This window comes from Acomys minous (genome assembly GCF_964271855.1).
Source record: "Acomys minous genome assembly, chromosome: 16".
Lineage (NCBI taxonomy): Eukaryota > Metazoa > Chordata > Mammalia > Rodentia > Muridae > Acomys > Acomys minous.
In genome coordinates, this window is record NC_140498.1 from 40,929,948 (window position 1) to 40,944,070 (window position 14,123).

The window sequence follows — 14,123 nt, forward strand, 5'->3', positions numbered from 1 at the left end:
ATAGCATGGCAGGTAGAACCCAGGAAAAGGTATCCCAAGAGGGATTGAGGAAAGGGGAAAACGCCTGTCAGCTCTCTCTATGCCTGGGCTCAGAAGTACCAAACCCTCACTTCTGTGCTAGCTGTATATAAGCTGTCCCTGCGTGGGAACCTTCTCCAGTAAATTCTGCTACAAGTTTACAAGCTACAGTGATGGACCTAAGAGATGAAGCCGAGTTCCGAACAAACATCTTGACAGCAAGCACCATGTCTTCACCACTGTAGAGAGCTAAGGATGGTAAAGGACTCACCGACTGCCTTTCAGAAGTAAAACTTTTTTCCTCTTCTAGGTTTGAAGCTCTATTTACTGACTTGGAACAGAGACAGACAGAGCTGGGAATCTCCACTCTGGGGGTCTCTGTCAGCACTATGGAGGAAGTGTTCATACGGTAAGCAAAAACAGAACTGGAAGGCTGAGGGTGCGGGTCAGAGCACTTGGTGTGCAAGGACAAAGGTTGGCATGCTTGCTGGCTAGCCTAACACAAAACCAGGGGATACCCTGTTTCTAGAGAAAAGATGGGCCGGGTGTGATGGCGCACGCCTTTAATCCCAGCACTCGGGAGGCAGAGGCAGGCGGATCATTGTGAGTTCGAGGCCAGCCTGGTCTACAAAGCGAGTCCAGGACAGCCAAGGCTACACACAGAGAGACCCTGTCTCAAAGAGAGAGAGAGAGAAAGAGAGAGAGAGAGAGAGAGAGAGAGAGAGAGAGAGAGAGAGAGGGAGAGAGAGATAAGATGCAAAACAATAAAGGAAGACACACACATACACACACACACACACACACACAAACAAAACTGACAGCTCCCGACATCTCAGGGTTGGAAAGGATCTTAAACATCAGCTAGCTAACATTCTCCAGTGCTTGACTCTTGTTTCCTAATTGACTCGCTGAATGACTGTGTAGCCTTTGAGTCATGTTTTTGGTCTGACGGGATGTTAGATAATAAGAGATTGTGTTAATGCTTTATCATTCAATCAACATTTTTTGGGGGGCGGTTGAGACAGGTTCTTTCTATGTATGGCTGGCCTCCTGGGTGCTGAGATTAAAGGTATCAGCTGCCACCACCTGGCACCACTAGCGTTTTTTAATGAAAAATTTGTAATTTCCGTGGAAGTTCATTTATACATTTCTGCCTTTCATGGATTTTATATTTTTTTACTCTATTTTTGAAAATAGAGTACCTTAGGGATCACAAAAATTTCCCCTACTTTTTCTTCTGGGAACTTTATTATTTTAGTTTAAAATTAAGCATACGTACTTAATTCAACTAGTGATTCCTTTAGGACATGACTTGATAATACGTCAGTGTTTCTTTTCTTTTATATGGCTGTCCAGTTGGGACACAATTATTTGTTGGCAAGATTTTTTTCCACGTTAAATTGTTTGGGTTCCATTATCAAAAACCAGCTGACTGTAATTTTTCTACATTCCCAATTCTGCTTCATGGATCTGTTTTGTCCTAGATGGCTGTGCCACGCTGTTGGAACTGCTGTAGCCTTGCAATATGCTTTGGAAGCAGGCAGTCTATAGTTTCTCTAGCCTTGTTCTATTTTTAAGATTATTTTAGTTATTATAGGTACTTTGATTAAAAACTCAATTTCTTTTTTTTAAAACCTGCTGAAATGCACTAAACTAATACAAGATGCTAATCACAGAGGAAAGAGGAGGCATAGGAAAAGCTCTCTGCACTTCATGCTCTTGGAAGTGGATTTAACCGCCCAGTTAGGGACCTGCAGTCCTTGCCAATAGCTAGAAATCATGCAGCCTCACGAGAAGCTTTGAGACAAAAATCACACTGCCAATTCACTCTCCGTTTCTTCACCCACAGAAACTATGAGCGATAATAAATGTTTACATTTGTTATTTTAAGCTGCCCAACTTGAATAATAATCTGGGTGGCAATAATAAATAACAAATGTACCACGTTTTATAAAACTCTGCAGAAGGAAAAATTAGCCACAACTGATTATGTCTTTTGTTGGGACAAATTCCCAGGAATAGAAAAGTGACTCAAGGGTTATGAACTGAAATATAGTACCTGACACTGAATACTTTTCTTGGTGAATAGAGTCATTTCTTTGCTTAAAGCAGGGGTCAGCAATCTATTCTGGTTTTTTTTTTTTTTTTTTTTTTTTTTTTTTTTTTTTTGGTTTTTCGAGACAGGGTCTCTCTGTGTAGCCTTGGCTGTCCTGGACTCGCTTTGTAGACCAGGCTGGCCTCGAACTCACAGTGATCCGCCTGCCTCTGCCTCCCGAGTGCTGGGATTAAAGGCGTGCGCCACCACGCCCGGCTTGTTTTTGTTTTTTGAGACAGGGTTTCTCTGTGTAGCCTTGGCTGTACAGGACTCGCTTTGTAGACCAGGCTGGCCTTGAACTCCCAGTGATCCGCCTGCCTCTGCCTCCCCGAGTGCTGGGATTAAAGGCGTGCGCCACCACGCTCAGTGGCAAATTATTCTTTTTTTTTTAAATTAAAAAAACTTTATTCTTTGGTGTGGGGTAGTGGTGGTGGGTGATGGTAGCGGGTAGTGGTGGGTGGTGGTGTGGCAAACTGTTCTTAAAGAGGCAGATATCAAGCTGGGCAACAAGAACAAAAAGGATCCAGATATTATTTTATGCTATGCAAGCTTAGTGGCACAGTCAAGGATAGTATGTAGGTACTTATGTAACCACCCAACATGTAACCATTTCAAAATGCAAAACCATTCTAAGTTCAAGGCCAGGAAAAAAGTAGGTCCTGTCTGCTTGTGAACCACTAACCTAAGTTCCTGATCTGTAATCTTTTTTAAAAAGAGATTTATTTATTTATTTATTTATTTTATTAATTTATTCATATTATATCTAAATTGTTACCCCATCCCTTGTATCTTCCCCATTCCTCCCTCCCTTTGTTTATTTATTTGTTTGTTTATTTATTTATTATACAGTGTTCTGCTTGCATGTGCACCAGAAGAGGGCAGCAGATCTCATTATAGATGGTTGTGAGCCACCATGTGGTTGCTGGGAATTGAGCTCAGGACCTCTGGAAGAGCAAACAGTGCTCTTAACCTCTGAGCCATCTCTCCAGCCCCTGGTCTATATTTTTAAAATGGTGTGTTTTAAAACTTTTTTTTAGCTTTAATTATAAAATTAACTAATATATTTTATTTTAATTTTCATGTAAGTACTTTCCAAAACAAAGTAACAAAATGTCATCATGCTAGTGTTGCATCAGATCTGTGGAAAAGACATTCATGGGCCAGGCAAGGTGGTGCACACCTTTAACCCCCAGCACTCAGGAGAGGCAGGTGGGTCACTGTGAGTTCCAGGCCAGCCTGGTCTACAAAGCGAGTCCAAGACAGCCAAGGCTACACAGAGAAACCCTGTCCTAAAAAACAAAAATCAACACACACACAGACATTGGTGAGTTAGTGCAGTGCTTAGTGCTGTGGACGGCCATGCTCCTCATCGTACACCTTAGGTCTACCTCCTTTACCCATCACCATCGTTGTCCTAACCGTTGTTTCCAAATATATGAGCTGTTTAAACCTGAGGAGAACGAAATGTATTGTGATTTTGAGACTTTTTGTTGGCTTGTGTTTTTTTTTGGTTTAGAGTTTGTAAGTTGGCTGATCCCAACACAAATATCTTAACTGAGAAGCGGCCCGCCTTTCACCCTCATCCCCGGATTTACAGAGTACCTGTTGACAGAATTAAATATCTTCACTCAAGGATCTTCTCAATGCGCACTCGTCAGACAATCAAACTAAACACTGGAGTAAGCAGAATATTTCAGATACATGAAAAAAAAAATGCGGTTTAGTTGATGGAACCCTGCGCTCATTCTAGACCGTTCCATCAAGAGCTGGGTTTAGGCGGGGCATAGTGGAGCACGCCTTTAGTCCCAGCACTTGGGAGGCACAGGCGGGCAGACCTCTGTGACTTCGAGGCTAGCCTGGTCTACATAGTGAGTTCCAGGACAGCCAAGGCTACATGGTGAGACCCAGTCCCAAAGAACAAAACTCAGAAAAGAGCCGAGCTTAGTAAAACATGCCTGTGATCCCAGGGCTTGAGAGGCTGAAACAGGAAGATGATGAGTTCGTGGCCAGCCTGAGCTACCTGGACAGGTCCTGTGCCAATAAAATAAGGCAAAGCACGGGTCAGCAATATTACACAGCCTGCTCCTGTTCAAAGGCAGAAGAAGTGTCTTAGATCCGGGTTGCTGTTGCTGAGAGGAAGGAACATGACCAAGGCGTTTAACTGGGGGCTTGCTTACAGTGTCAGATGGCTAATCTAGTCCCATCATGTCAGGAAGCATGAAGGCAGACATACAGGCAGGCGTGGCCCTGGAGGAGTAGCTGTGAGCTTACATACATACACCCTGAGCGGTAGGCAGGAGGCAGGCAGGCAGGCAGACAGGCAGACAGGCAGACAGACAGACAGACAGGGACTAGGCCTGGTGTGGGTCTTGGACACACCCCCTCTGACAAGGCCACACCTCCTAATCCTTTCTAAGCAGCTCCACCAACCAGGAACTAAGCTTTCAAATATTGTACCATTTAGAAATAAAATTTCAAAAAACGTACTTATAATCCCAGGTTGTGGGAGGATGGCAGGCTAATTTGAAACTAGCCTGGACTTTCTAGAGAGACCTTGTATAAATAAAAAAAATTGGCCTGGAGAGATGGCTCAGTGGTTAAGAGCACTGAGTGCTCTTCCAAAGGACCCAAGTTCAATTCCCAGCACACACATGGCAGTTCACAGCTATCTGTAACTCCAAGATCTGAGACCCTCATACAGACATATATGCAAGCATAACACCAATGTACATAAAATAAAAATTTTTAAAGTATTTTAAATTATATATATATTTGTATACATATATATATATATATCCTTATGAAATATATGAGGAATCTATTTTTTTTCTTTTCTTTTTTTTTTTTTCAAGACAGAATTTCTCTGTGTAGCTTTGGCTGTCCTGGACTCACTTGATAGACCAGGCTGGCCTCGAACTCACAGCGATCTACCTGCTTCTGTCTCTCAAGTGCTGGGATGATGTTTTCTTAATATTGGAAAATAATACTGATATACTTTTTGTGGGAGGAGACAGGTTTTCTCTGTATAGCCCTGACTGTCCTGGGACTCACTTCATAGACCAGGCTGTCCTTGAACTCACAGAGATATGCCTGCCTTTGCCTCCTGAGTGCTTTGCTTAAAGGTATGGGTCACCACCACCCAGGTTGATAATACATTGTATAAAATATTTTTTACTCCACTACCAATAGTATTGGTATAGGACAAAATTATTATGGGTGAAAAACCCTGCCTCAAAAAACAAAAAAAAAAAATTATTATGGGTTAGAGATTGATTTCCTTGTTTCATAATCTTGAGCCACATAGCAAAGGGGAGGTTATCATCCATAAATATAGGACACATCTTGGGGGGGTTGGATCAACCATCTATCTCTTGAAAGTCCTTAGCAAGGCATTATCTGATGTCACGTGGCCATGGTGTGCTTTTGAAGGCACCTCCTGGGAGTTCTTTTTTGTTGTTGTTTTGTTTTGTTTTCCGAGACAGGGTTTCTCTGTGGTAGCCCTTACAGTCTTGGACATGCTCTGTAGACCAGGCTGGCCTCGAACTCACAGCAATCCGCCTGCCTGAGTGCTGGGATTAAAGGCGTGCGCCACCACACCCAGCTTCCCATGAGCTTCTTTTAAAAAAAAATACTTGTATGTCTACCCTCTCGTGAGTTAGAACAGACCTTTGGAGAATGTTGAAGGTGAGTGTCCACCACAGCAAGTGTAGAAAACTCAAATAGCATTTGGGAGCGACCTCCAATAGTTTGTTGATAGTTGTGGCCAGGAGTGTAGAACACCTGATTTAACCCTGACCATGAGGCCTCCCTCCACGGGGCCTCCTTACACACACTGAAGGGCAGGCCTCCCTCCACGGGGGCTCCTTACACACACTGAAGGGCAGGCCTCCCTCCACGGGGGCGCCTTACACACATCAAAGGGCAGACCCCCTCCACGGGGGCTCCTGGGCTGTGTGTATGAGCGCTGGAGCCTGGCCCTTTCCTGTAGCCTCAGTATGCTGCCTCCCACAGAAGCTAAGCGGGCCCCTGCAGCACCAACACAGCCAGCTTTCCACTCCAGGCCCAGGGTCAGCTTTGGGGGCCTCTGGGCATATATAACTGTAGATGTTGATTTTGACTGGCATTGCCATAAAGACATGCTATGGGTAGCCCCCACCCCCATTTATACAAATTACCTGAGTAGAAGCAGGACATGTAAGTTAAGTATTACTTTGAGCCGGGCGTGGTGGCACACTCACTCCTTTAAGCCCAGCACTTGGGAGGCAGCGGCCGGCAGATCGGCTGTGAGTTCGAGGCCAGCCTGGTCTACAAAGCGAGTCCAGGACAGTCAAGCTACACAGAGAAACCCTGTCTCAAAAAACCACACACACACACACACACAAAAAGATTACTTTAAATTAAGTTATACTCATCTAGAGACTTTTTGTTTGTTTGTTTGTTTTTCAAGACAGGGTTTCTCTGTGTATCCTTGACTGTCCTAGACCAGGCTGGCCTCAAATTCACAGAGATTCTCCTGCCTCTGCCTCCCAAATACTGGGATTAAAGTTGTGTGTCACCCTGTAAGGATTTTAAAAAGATTTATTTTATGTATATGAGTGCTGGCATATGTGTCTGTGCACCACACACGTGCCTGATGTCCATGGATGTCAGAAGGCATCAGGGCTCTGGACCTGGAGTTAGAGATGCTTGTAAGGCACCATGTGGTGCTGGGAACTGAACTTGGGTCCTCTGGAAGAGCAGCCAGTGCTGTTAACTGATGAGCCATTCATTTCTCCAGCCCCGAAGAATTGGTTGTTGTTTTGCTTTTTTTTTACATTGTAACAAATGAAATATCCACTATTGGTGTCATTTCGTCCATAGTCTCATGTAATTTAAATTTCTCCAAGTCTTGAAGGCAGGAGAAAATGCCATTGTTTATATTTGCTGACTGAAGTTGCTTAGGTCCTACCTCTGGAAGCGGTCCAGTTGGTATTTCCTCTTACTGCTGGGTAACATGACAAAATCGTAAGGCATGTTAACCTGAAGAAACTCTGGGCATGGTTGAGGAGTGGGGTGTACTCGGGCACGGTTGAGGAGTGGGGTGCACTCGGGCACGGTTGAGGGTACTCGGGCACGGTTGAGGAGTAGGGTGCACTCGGGCACGGTTGAGGAGTGGGGTGCACTCGGGGCACGGTTGAGGAGTGGGGTGTACTCGGGGCACAGTTGAGGAGCGGGGTGTACTCGGGCACGGTTGAGGAGCGGGGTGCACTCGGGCACGGTTGAGGAGTCAGTGTACGCAGGGCACGGTTGAGGAGTGGGGTGTACCCGGGCACGGTTGAGGAGTGGGGTGTACTCGGGCACGGTTGAGGAGTGGGGTGTACTCAGGGCACGGTTGAGGAGTGGGGTGTACTCAGGGCACGGTTGAGGAGTGGGGTGTACTCAGGGCACGGTTGAGGAGTCAGTGTATGCAGGGCACGGTTGAGGAGTGGGGTGTACCCGGGCACGGTTGAGGAGTGGGGTGTACTCAGGGCACGGTTGAGGAGTGGGGTGTACTCAGGGCACGGTTGAGGAGTCAGTGTATGCAGGGCACGGTTGAGGAGCGGGGTGTACCCGGGCACGGTTGAGGAGTGGGGTGCACTCGGGCATGGTTGAGGAGTGGGGTGTATGGTGAGGGATTGAGCGGGCATGAGTAGCAGCGCTTTGGTGCTTGCAGCTCTGCCACTGTGGTGATTCTGCACCTACCTTCTTCATCTTCCTTGACTGTAGTTCCGCCTTCTCTGCCAACAATTCTACGCCATGCTCCTGAAAAAGGTCGCGTATTCTCGGCGCAACTGGATGCTGGTGCTGCTTGTACAGATTCTGTTGCCTCTGGTGATCGTTATGTTAAGCCTCACTTTTTTCAACTTCAAGTTAAAGAAAGTGGAAAACGTACCCTTGGAGCTGAATTTAAAAATGTACGGTCAGACTATTGTTCCATTTTTTGTTTCTGAGAATTCCCACTTGGATCCTCAACTTTCAGATACCTTTGTAAAGATGCTTGCGGCTGCAGGACAGGTTCCTTTGCATACTCAAGGTAAGCACCAGCACAGCACAAGGGGGCGGGGCAGGAAGTGGGCCTGTTTTTTTTTTTTTTTTTTTTTTGCAGGGAAGCTGTGTCTTTCTGGACCACACTGTACTCTCTGAAGCCAGACTGAGTAGCTGGAAGTGTCATTTAGACTCTGGGTGTCAGGAAGTGGACAGCTGTAGAGATGAGACCATATGTGTCCCTCTAGAGTCTGTGGAGTCTTCAGGTCACTGACAGCATCCGCTTGAAGGGGATGTTGAGACCCCAGATCCTTCCTCATCCTATTCACTTCCTCTGCACAAGGAGACTAGTTTGCATGGCCACACACCCCTTTCATGACATTCCACCACAGGCCCAACACAACAAGCCCCACCCACTGACCATGAACTGAACCATTAGCTAAAACAACCCCCCTTTTTTTTTCTTCAGGAGTTGATTGTCTCAGATGTTTGTTACAGTGGCAGAAAGCTGGCTAAATATATTATTTGTAGTAAAGCTGCAGTTTCTCATACGTCAAATTGGGAGAACCCTGTTGTACAGTATCCTTGGGACAGGTTTATAATGGGCATTTTGTATAGTTAGTGTCCCGGTCTGTAATAATATCATCATTGTTTTTCTTAATTCACTAAAGGTAAATCTCCAGCTTTAAAGGTTCTAAAGGTATAGATAATGTGGCACTGTCTATGAGGAATATAGTAGAGAGCAGAGATTCAGTACCTCTCCTCAAGGAATGTCTAAGCAAGAGGCCTATGGGTAGTTGATAGATGGTCACAGGCACATCTCAGCTTTGGGGGATCTGAGGAAGCCCCCCGCCCGAGCCTGCCACCTGAGTTAGGACTGGCTGGCAGAAAGGAACAATAACCAAAGGCATTCCAAACAACGCTAGGGCCTGCACGCCTCAGGAACTCTAAGATCAGAGGTACAGCAGGAATTTAAAGACAGGAGGCCAAGAGAGTGACGAAATAGCTCTCTCTTACCCTGCCAGCATGCAGCAGAAAAGGAAGTAGAGGTTTGTTCTGGCACATGGCGCTAGTGAGGTTCCGTCTGGTCGGCTTCTGAGGCCTGCGTTGTAACATGGTGGACGGGAGGAAGGGATTCCATGGAAGAGGAAGCTGAATCCGCTGTTGTAATAACCCACTGTTACATAACTAACCCCCCTCCAAAGAGAAGTGACCCACCCCTACCAGCCCTTAAGGATGAAAAGCACCGCACCCACACAGTCATCCGCGCCAAAGTTCTCAGCCACCTTTCAGCGCTATTACTCCCGCGACTGACTTTCTATGTAAGTTTTGTAGGGAACAAACGCCATCCGAACCATGACACAGAAAATGAGTCTTAAGCCGGGTGCCACAGGCTTTTAACCTCAGCAGTCGGGAGAGAGAGGCAGGCCAATCTCTATGAGTCTATACAGCGAGTTCCAGACCAGCCAGGGCCACATAGTGAGACCCTGTCTCAAAAACAAGACACAAAGTGCGTTTTATATACGTGGTTATGTGGCTTTGCCAGGAGGTCGGAATCACTGCAAATCGGTAGGAGTGTGCTATTAGGCGGGTCCTTGCTCACCAAGCATGCTGATACTCTCTAGGGGGTGAAGGGTTTTGTTTGGCCCCAGGAGACAATGGGGGCTACACATGGTTGGGGTGGTAGGAAGGAGAAAAGTAGTTGGACTTAAGAGATGGAGGACAGGAGATGAGCTGGAATTCAGTGGAGCAGGAGGAGGCCAGCTTTCGGATGTGTGCGCGGTTGGTGATGGGTACCCCCAAAGGAGCGGGAGATCCGGGGAGGGAGAGTAGGGATGCTCGCGATGAGTGTTCTGTGTGCCCCTGGGCCTGGTGTGGCATTTGTCCAGCAGTGCTCACTGCCCGGCGTGCCTTTGCCTCCCCCACTAGAGCCCATAGAGGACTTCCTACTGAAAAAGGCAAAGGAGGATCCTGAGGACTTTGACAAGCTCTATGTGGTGGCAGCTTCGTTCGAAGACGTGAATAACCACACGACAGTGAAGGCGCTGTTCAACAACCAGGCATTCCACTCCCCCGGCCTGGCTCTCACTCTGGTGGATAACCTTCTCTTCAAGTTACTTTCTGGTCCCGGTGCCTCTATCACCACAACCAACCACCCTCAACCTCAGACAGCCGAGGAGCTCTCAGAGAGAGTCTTGTACCAGTGCGTGAGACTTCCGTCCTCCCAGCTTCAGGCTCCTGCCTTTGGGGGGGGGGGGTGGGTTCTTGCTTTCCCGCCTGTTTTTCTTTCTGTGTCTCATTTTAATCCCAAGCAAATGTTTTGGAAGATGGCTGCTGCTCACAGTTGCCTCGTCTTGTGTCTTTTACAGGGGCCCGAAGGGGCACTACCTTGTCGTCAACTTTCTTTTCGGGATAGCTTTCCTGACAAGCTCCTTTTCCATCCTGACAGTCAGCGAGAGGAGCACCAAGTCTAAGAACATTCAGTTTGTCAGCGGAGTCAGCGTGGTAGCTTTCTGGCTCTCCGCTCTGCTGTGGGATCTCGTCTCTTTCCTCGTTTCCACTCTGCTGTTCGTGGTGAGTACTTGGCAGTGCTGATGTCACTTCCTGCAGCCCAGGGGCAGCCCCTTAAAGCCCCGCCTGCAGAGCCAAAGCCATCTGGGAAGGTTTTGTTTTTAAAAGATTTATTTATTTATTTATTCACTTATTATGTATACAGTATTCTGCCTGCATGTACATCTGTAGGCCAGAAAAGGGCACCAGATCTCATTACAGATGGTTGTGAACCACCATGTGGTTGCTGGGAATTGAACTCAGGATCTTTTTCTTTTTTTTCTCTTTTCTTTTTCTTTCTTTCTTTCTTTCTTTCTTTCTTTTTTTTTTTTTTTTTTTTTTTGGTTTTTCGAGACAAGGTTTCTCTGTGTAGCCTTGGCTGTCCTAGACACTCGCTTTGTAGATCAGGCTGGCCTCACAGTGATCCCCCTGCCTCTGCCTCCCGAGTGCTGGGATTAATGGCGTGTGCCACCATGCCCAGCACAGGCGGCACTCTTAACCAATGAGCCATCTCTCCAGCCCAATCTGGGAAGTTTAACTGGGGGCTTAGCCCTGAGTGGATCAGGGTTTATGTAGCACCCACACAGCTGCTGCCTCAAGGCAGTGAGAGACACTTTGGGAGACACATACGTGTTATTCAGAAGCAGGTAATCAGAGCACGGGGCTTGAAGGGTTTGCCTGTGATTGAATCAAGTAGCCAGAGGTCTCCCTGATTATTTTGTGCAGCGCGGATCATTTCCGGCCTCGCCCTGTGTGTTTTATAAGCATCTCTTCATCCTTTGCTGTACCACACTGCGTTACTGATCATCAGGGCAGCTCCCCGAGAGCATTGTCTCAGAGTTTGCTCTTTCATTCATGAGCGAATGCTTGTGAGGTGCACTTAGTTAGCATCTTGCTTTAAAACCTGAGATTGCGGCAAAGTGAGTGACGGGACTGGTTCACAGCCCTCACGCCCTGAGTTTTGTCCCTCAACCGTACCAGGTGGCAGGAAGAACCGACTCCAGAGAGCTGTCCCCTGTCCACACTGACCCCCGGCACACAAGCCGTGCCCCCCGCCCCAGCAAGTACACACGTTCATTATAACCACCATCACTGATTGCTTAGCGCCCAGGATGAACTCTGACTGACTTTCCCCAACTTTTCCCTCCCCCCCCCTTAAGTTGGCGTTTGTGTGGTATAAGGAAGAAGCTTTTGCGCACCGTGAGAGCATCCCGGCGGTGGTGGCGGTGATGATGCTCTACGGCTGGGCCGCCATTCCCCTCATCTACGCCGTCAGCTTCTCTTTCCAAACCCCGGGCAGTGCGTGTGTTAAGCTTGTGGTCATGCTCACCTTCCTGAGCATCAGCCCCGTCGTGCTTGTCACAGTCACGAGTGATAAAGGTGAGATTCCCATCTACGCTCTGCACAAGGCACTAATCTCTCCTCCCGCGGCCACGGCAGCCACACGCCACAAAAAAACGTGTGCCGTGTTCCCAGGCAACTGGAGTGTGCCAAACACGTGGATGGAGGAACAGCGCAACCACATTTACTCAGCTGACAAAAGGGACAACGTTGAGCAAAAGAGTTCACTATGTCCTATGGGAGTCCATGAGCGGACAAAATGAATTCCAGAAACAGAATCAGAAAAGGGGCGGGGCGGGGAGTGGGCTGGAGAGATGGCCCAGCGCTTTAGAGCACTGTCTGCTCTTCCAGGGGTCCTGAGTTCAATTCCCAGGAAGCACACGGTGGCTCACAACCATCTATAATGAGATCTGGTGCCCTCTTCTGGCCTGCAGGTGTATATGAAGAAAGAACACTGTGTATGTAATAAATACATAATTAATTAAAAAGCAAAAAAGAAAGAAAAGGGTTGCTGTCTCTGGGCTCAGGGAGAAGGGCTGACTGAAGAATACACTTGGGGAGCTTTGGAGAGTGACAAGGTGTCCTTGATCTTAAACTGGGCACTTGTTTACGTGGACTTACATGCTAGTCATTGTCTGCTTGTGATCCATGCATTTCACTAACATGAGTGTTCCTTACTTTAAAGAAGATACTAAGTGAGTGAATGGGAGGGAGGGGTCTTGTTAAGTAGAAGACACTGAGAGTGAGTCGTTACTTAGAGCACACGCCTGCAACTGGCATCTTCATGTTTCTGCTACCATCTCTGGGTCAGGGTGGTCAAAAGGCTGATGTGTTGCCTCTGCAACCCTCTTCCTGTTGGGATTTCTTATATCATGGTGTGTGTGTGTGCACATGGAGGTCAGATCCTCTGGAACTGCAGTGACAAGTGGCTGGGATGCTGCGTGACAAGGCTGCTGGGAGCCAAACTCCAGTCCTCTGTTAGAGCAGGAGGTTCCTAATTGCCAGCAGTCTCCCCAACCCCCTCATTTAGCCCCCACAACTCTTCAGGACTGACTTTCCTCCCCTTCCTCTTTTTCCTTTACTTTTAAGGTAATTTTTATTTGGGGGCTTGGTGAGATAAGTCAGCAGTTAAGAATACCACCAGCTGCTCTTCAAGGGAACCCAGGTTTTATTCGCAGCACCCACGTGGTGGCACACAGATACCTGTAACTCCAGTCTCAGGTGGTCTAATGCCCTCTTCTGGCCTCCAGGGGCACTGCACACACATGGTGTGCAGCCATACAGGCAGGCAAGACATTCATACACGTAAAGATTTTTAAAAATTATTTTATGTGTGTAAGTGTTTGCCCGAATGTCTGTATGTACATCACTTACGTGCTTGGTACCATCAGAGGCTGGAAAGGGGGTGTCAGGGCCCTTGGAATGGGGGTGTCAGAGCCCTTGGAACTGGGGTGTCAGAGCCCTTGGAACTGGCGTGTCAGAGCCCTTGGAACTGGGGTGTCAGAGCCCTTGGAACTGGGGTGTCAGAGCCCTTGGAACTGGGGTGTCAGAGCCCTTGGAACTGGGGTGTCAGAGCCCTTGGAACCGGAGTGTCAGAGCCCTTGGAACTGGGGTGTCAGAGCCCTTGGAACTGGGGTGTCAGAGCCCTTAGAACTGGCGTGTCAGAGCCCTTGGAACCAGAGTGTCAGAGCCCTTGGAACTGGGGTGTCAGAGCCCTTAGAACTGGCTTTAGAGCTCTGTGAGCAGCCATGTGGGTGTGAGGAACCAAATCCAGATCACCTATCAGAGGAGCAAGGACTCCCAGCCTCTGAGCCATCTCCTTAGTTCTTACTTAAAAATTGATTTACACTTTCCCTTTTATTTGGGGAGTTGTCTTCTCTCCTAAGGGACCTTTAGTGACAGTTTAGTCTCCATAAACTATGGAGGAAGGAACCGTACAACTCCTTGTCTGACTCCAAGAAGACACGTGGTAGAATGCTTGCCTAACATGTGTGAGGCCCTAGGTTCAATCCGTAGTACAGGTGTGTGTGTGTGTGTGTGTGTGTGTGTGTGTGTGTGTGTGAAAATAAGACACCCCAGAAACTCCAAAGCTGGCTCCTATGTCCTGCTCTCCCTG

The 14,123-nt window shown here is 47.5% G+C and overlaps 1 protein-coding gene across 1 annotated transcript in view; it reads left to right on the forward strand.

Annotated features, from left to right (window-relative positions):
- LOC311587659 (ATP-binding cassette sub-family A member 17-like) overlaps positions 1-14,123 on the forward strand; it is a 71,741-nt gene that overhangs the window by 40,466 nt on the left and 17,152 nt on the right. Inside the window, exons 17-22 of the mRNA XM_084764721.1 lie at positions 329-427; positions 3,630-3,792; positions 7,859-8,165; positions 10,046-10,319; positions 10,486-10,690; positions 11,827-12,046. Coding sequence (XP_084620847.1) covers positions 329-427; positions 3,630-3,792; positions 7,859-8,165; positions 10,046-10,319; positions 10,486-10,690; positions 11,827-12,046 — 1,268 coding nt within the window. The remainder of the gene's footprint in view (positions 1-328; positions 428-3,629; positions 3,793-7,858; positions 8,166-10,045; positions 10,320-10,485; positions 10,691-11,826; positions 12,047-14,123) is intronic.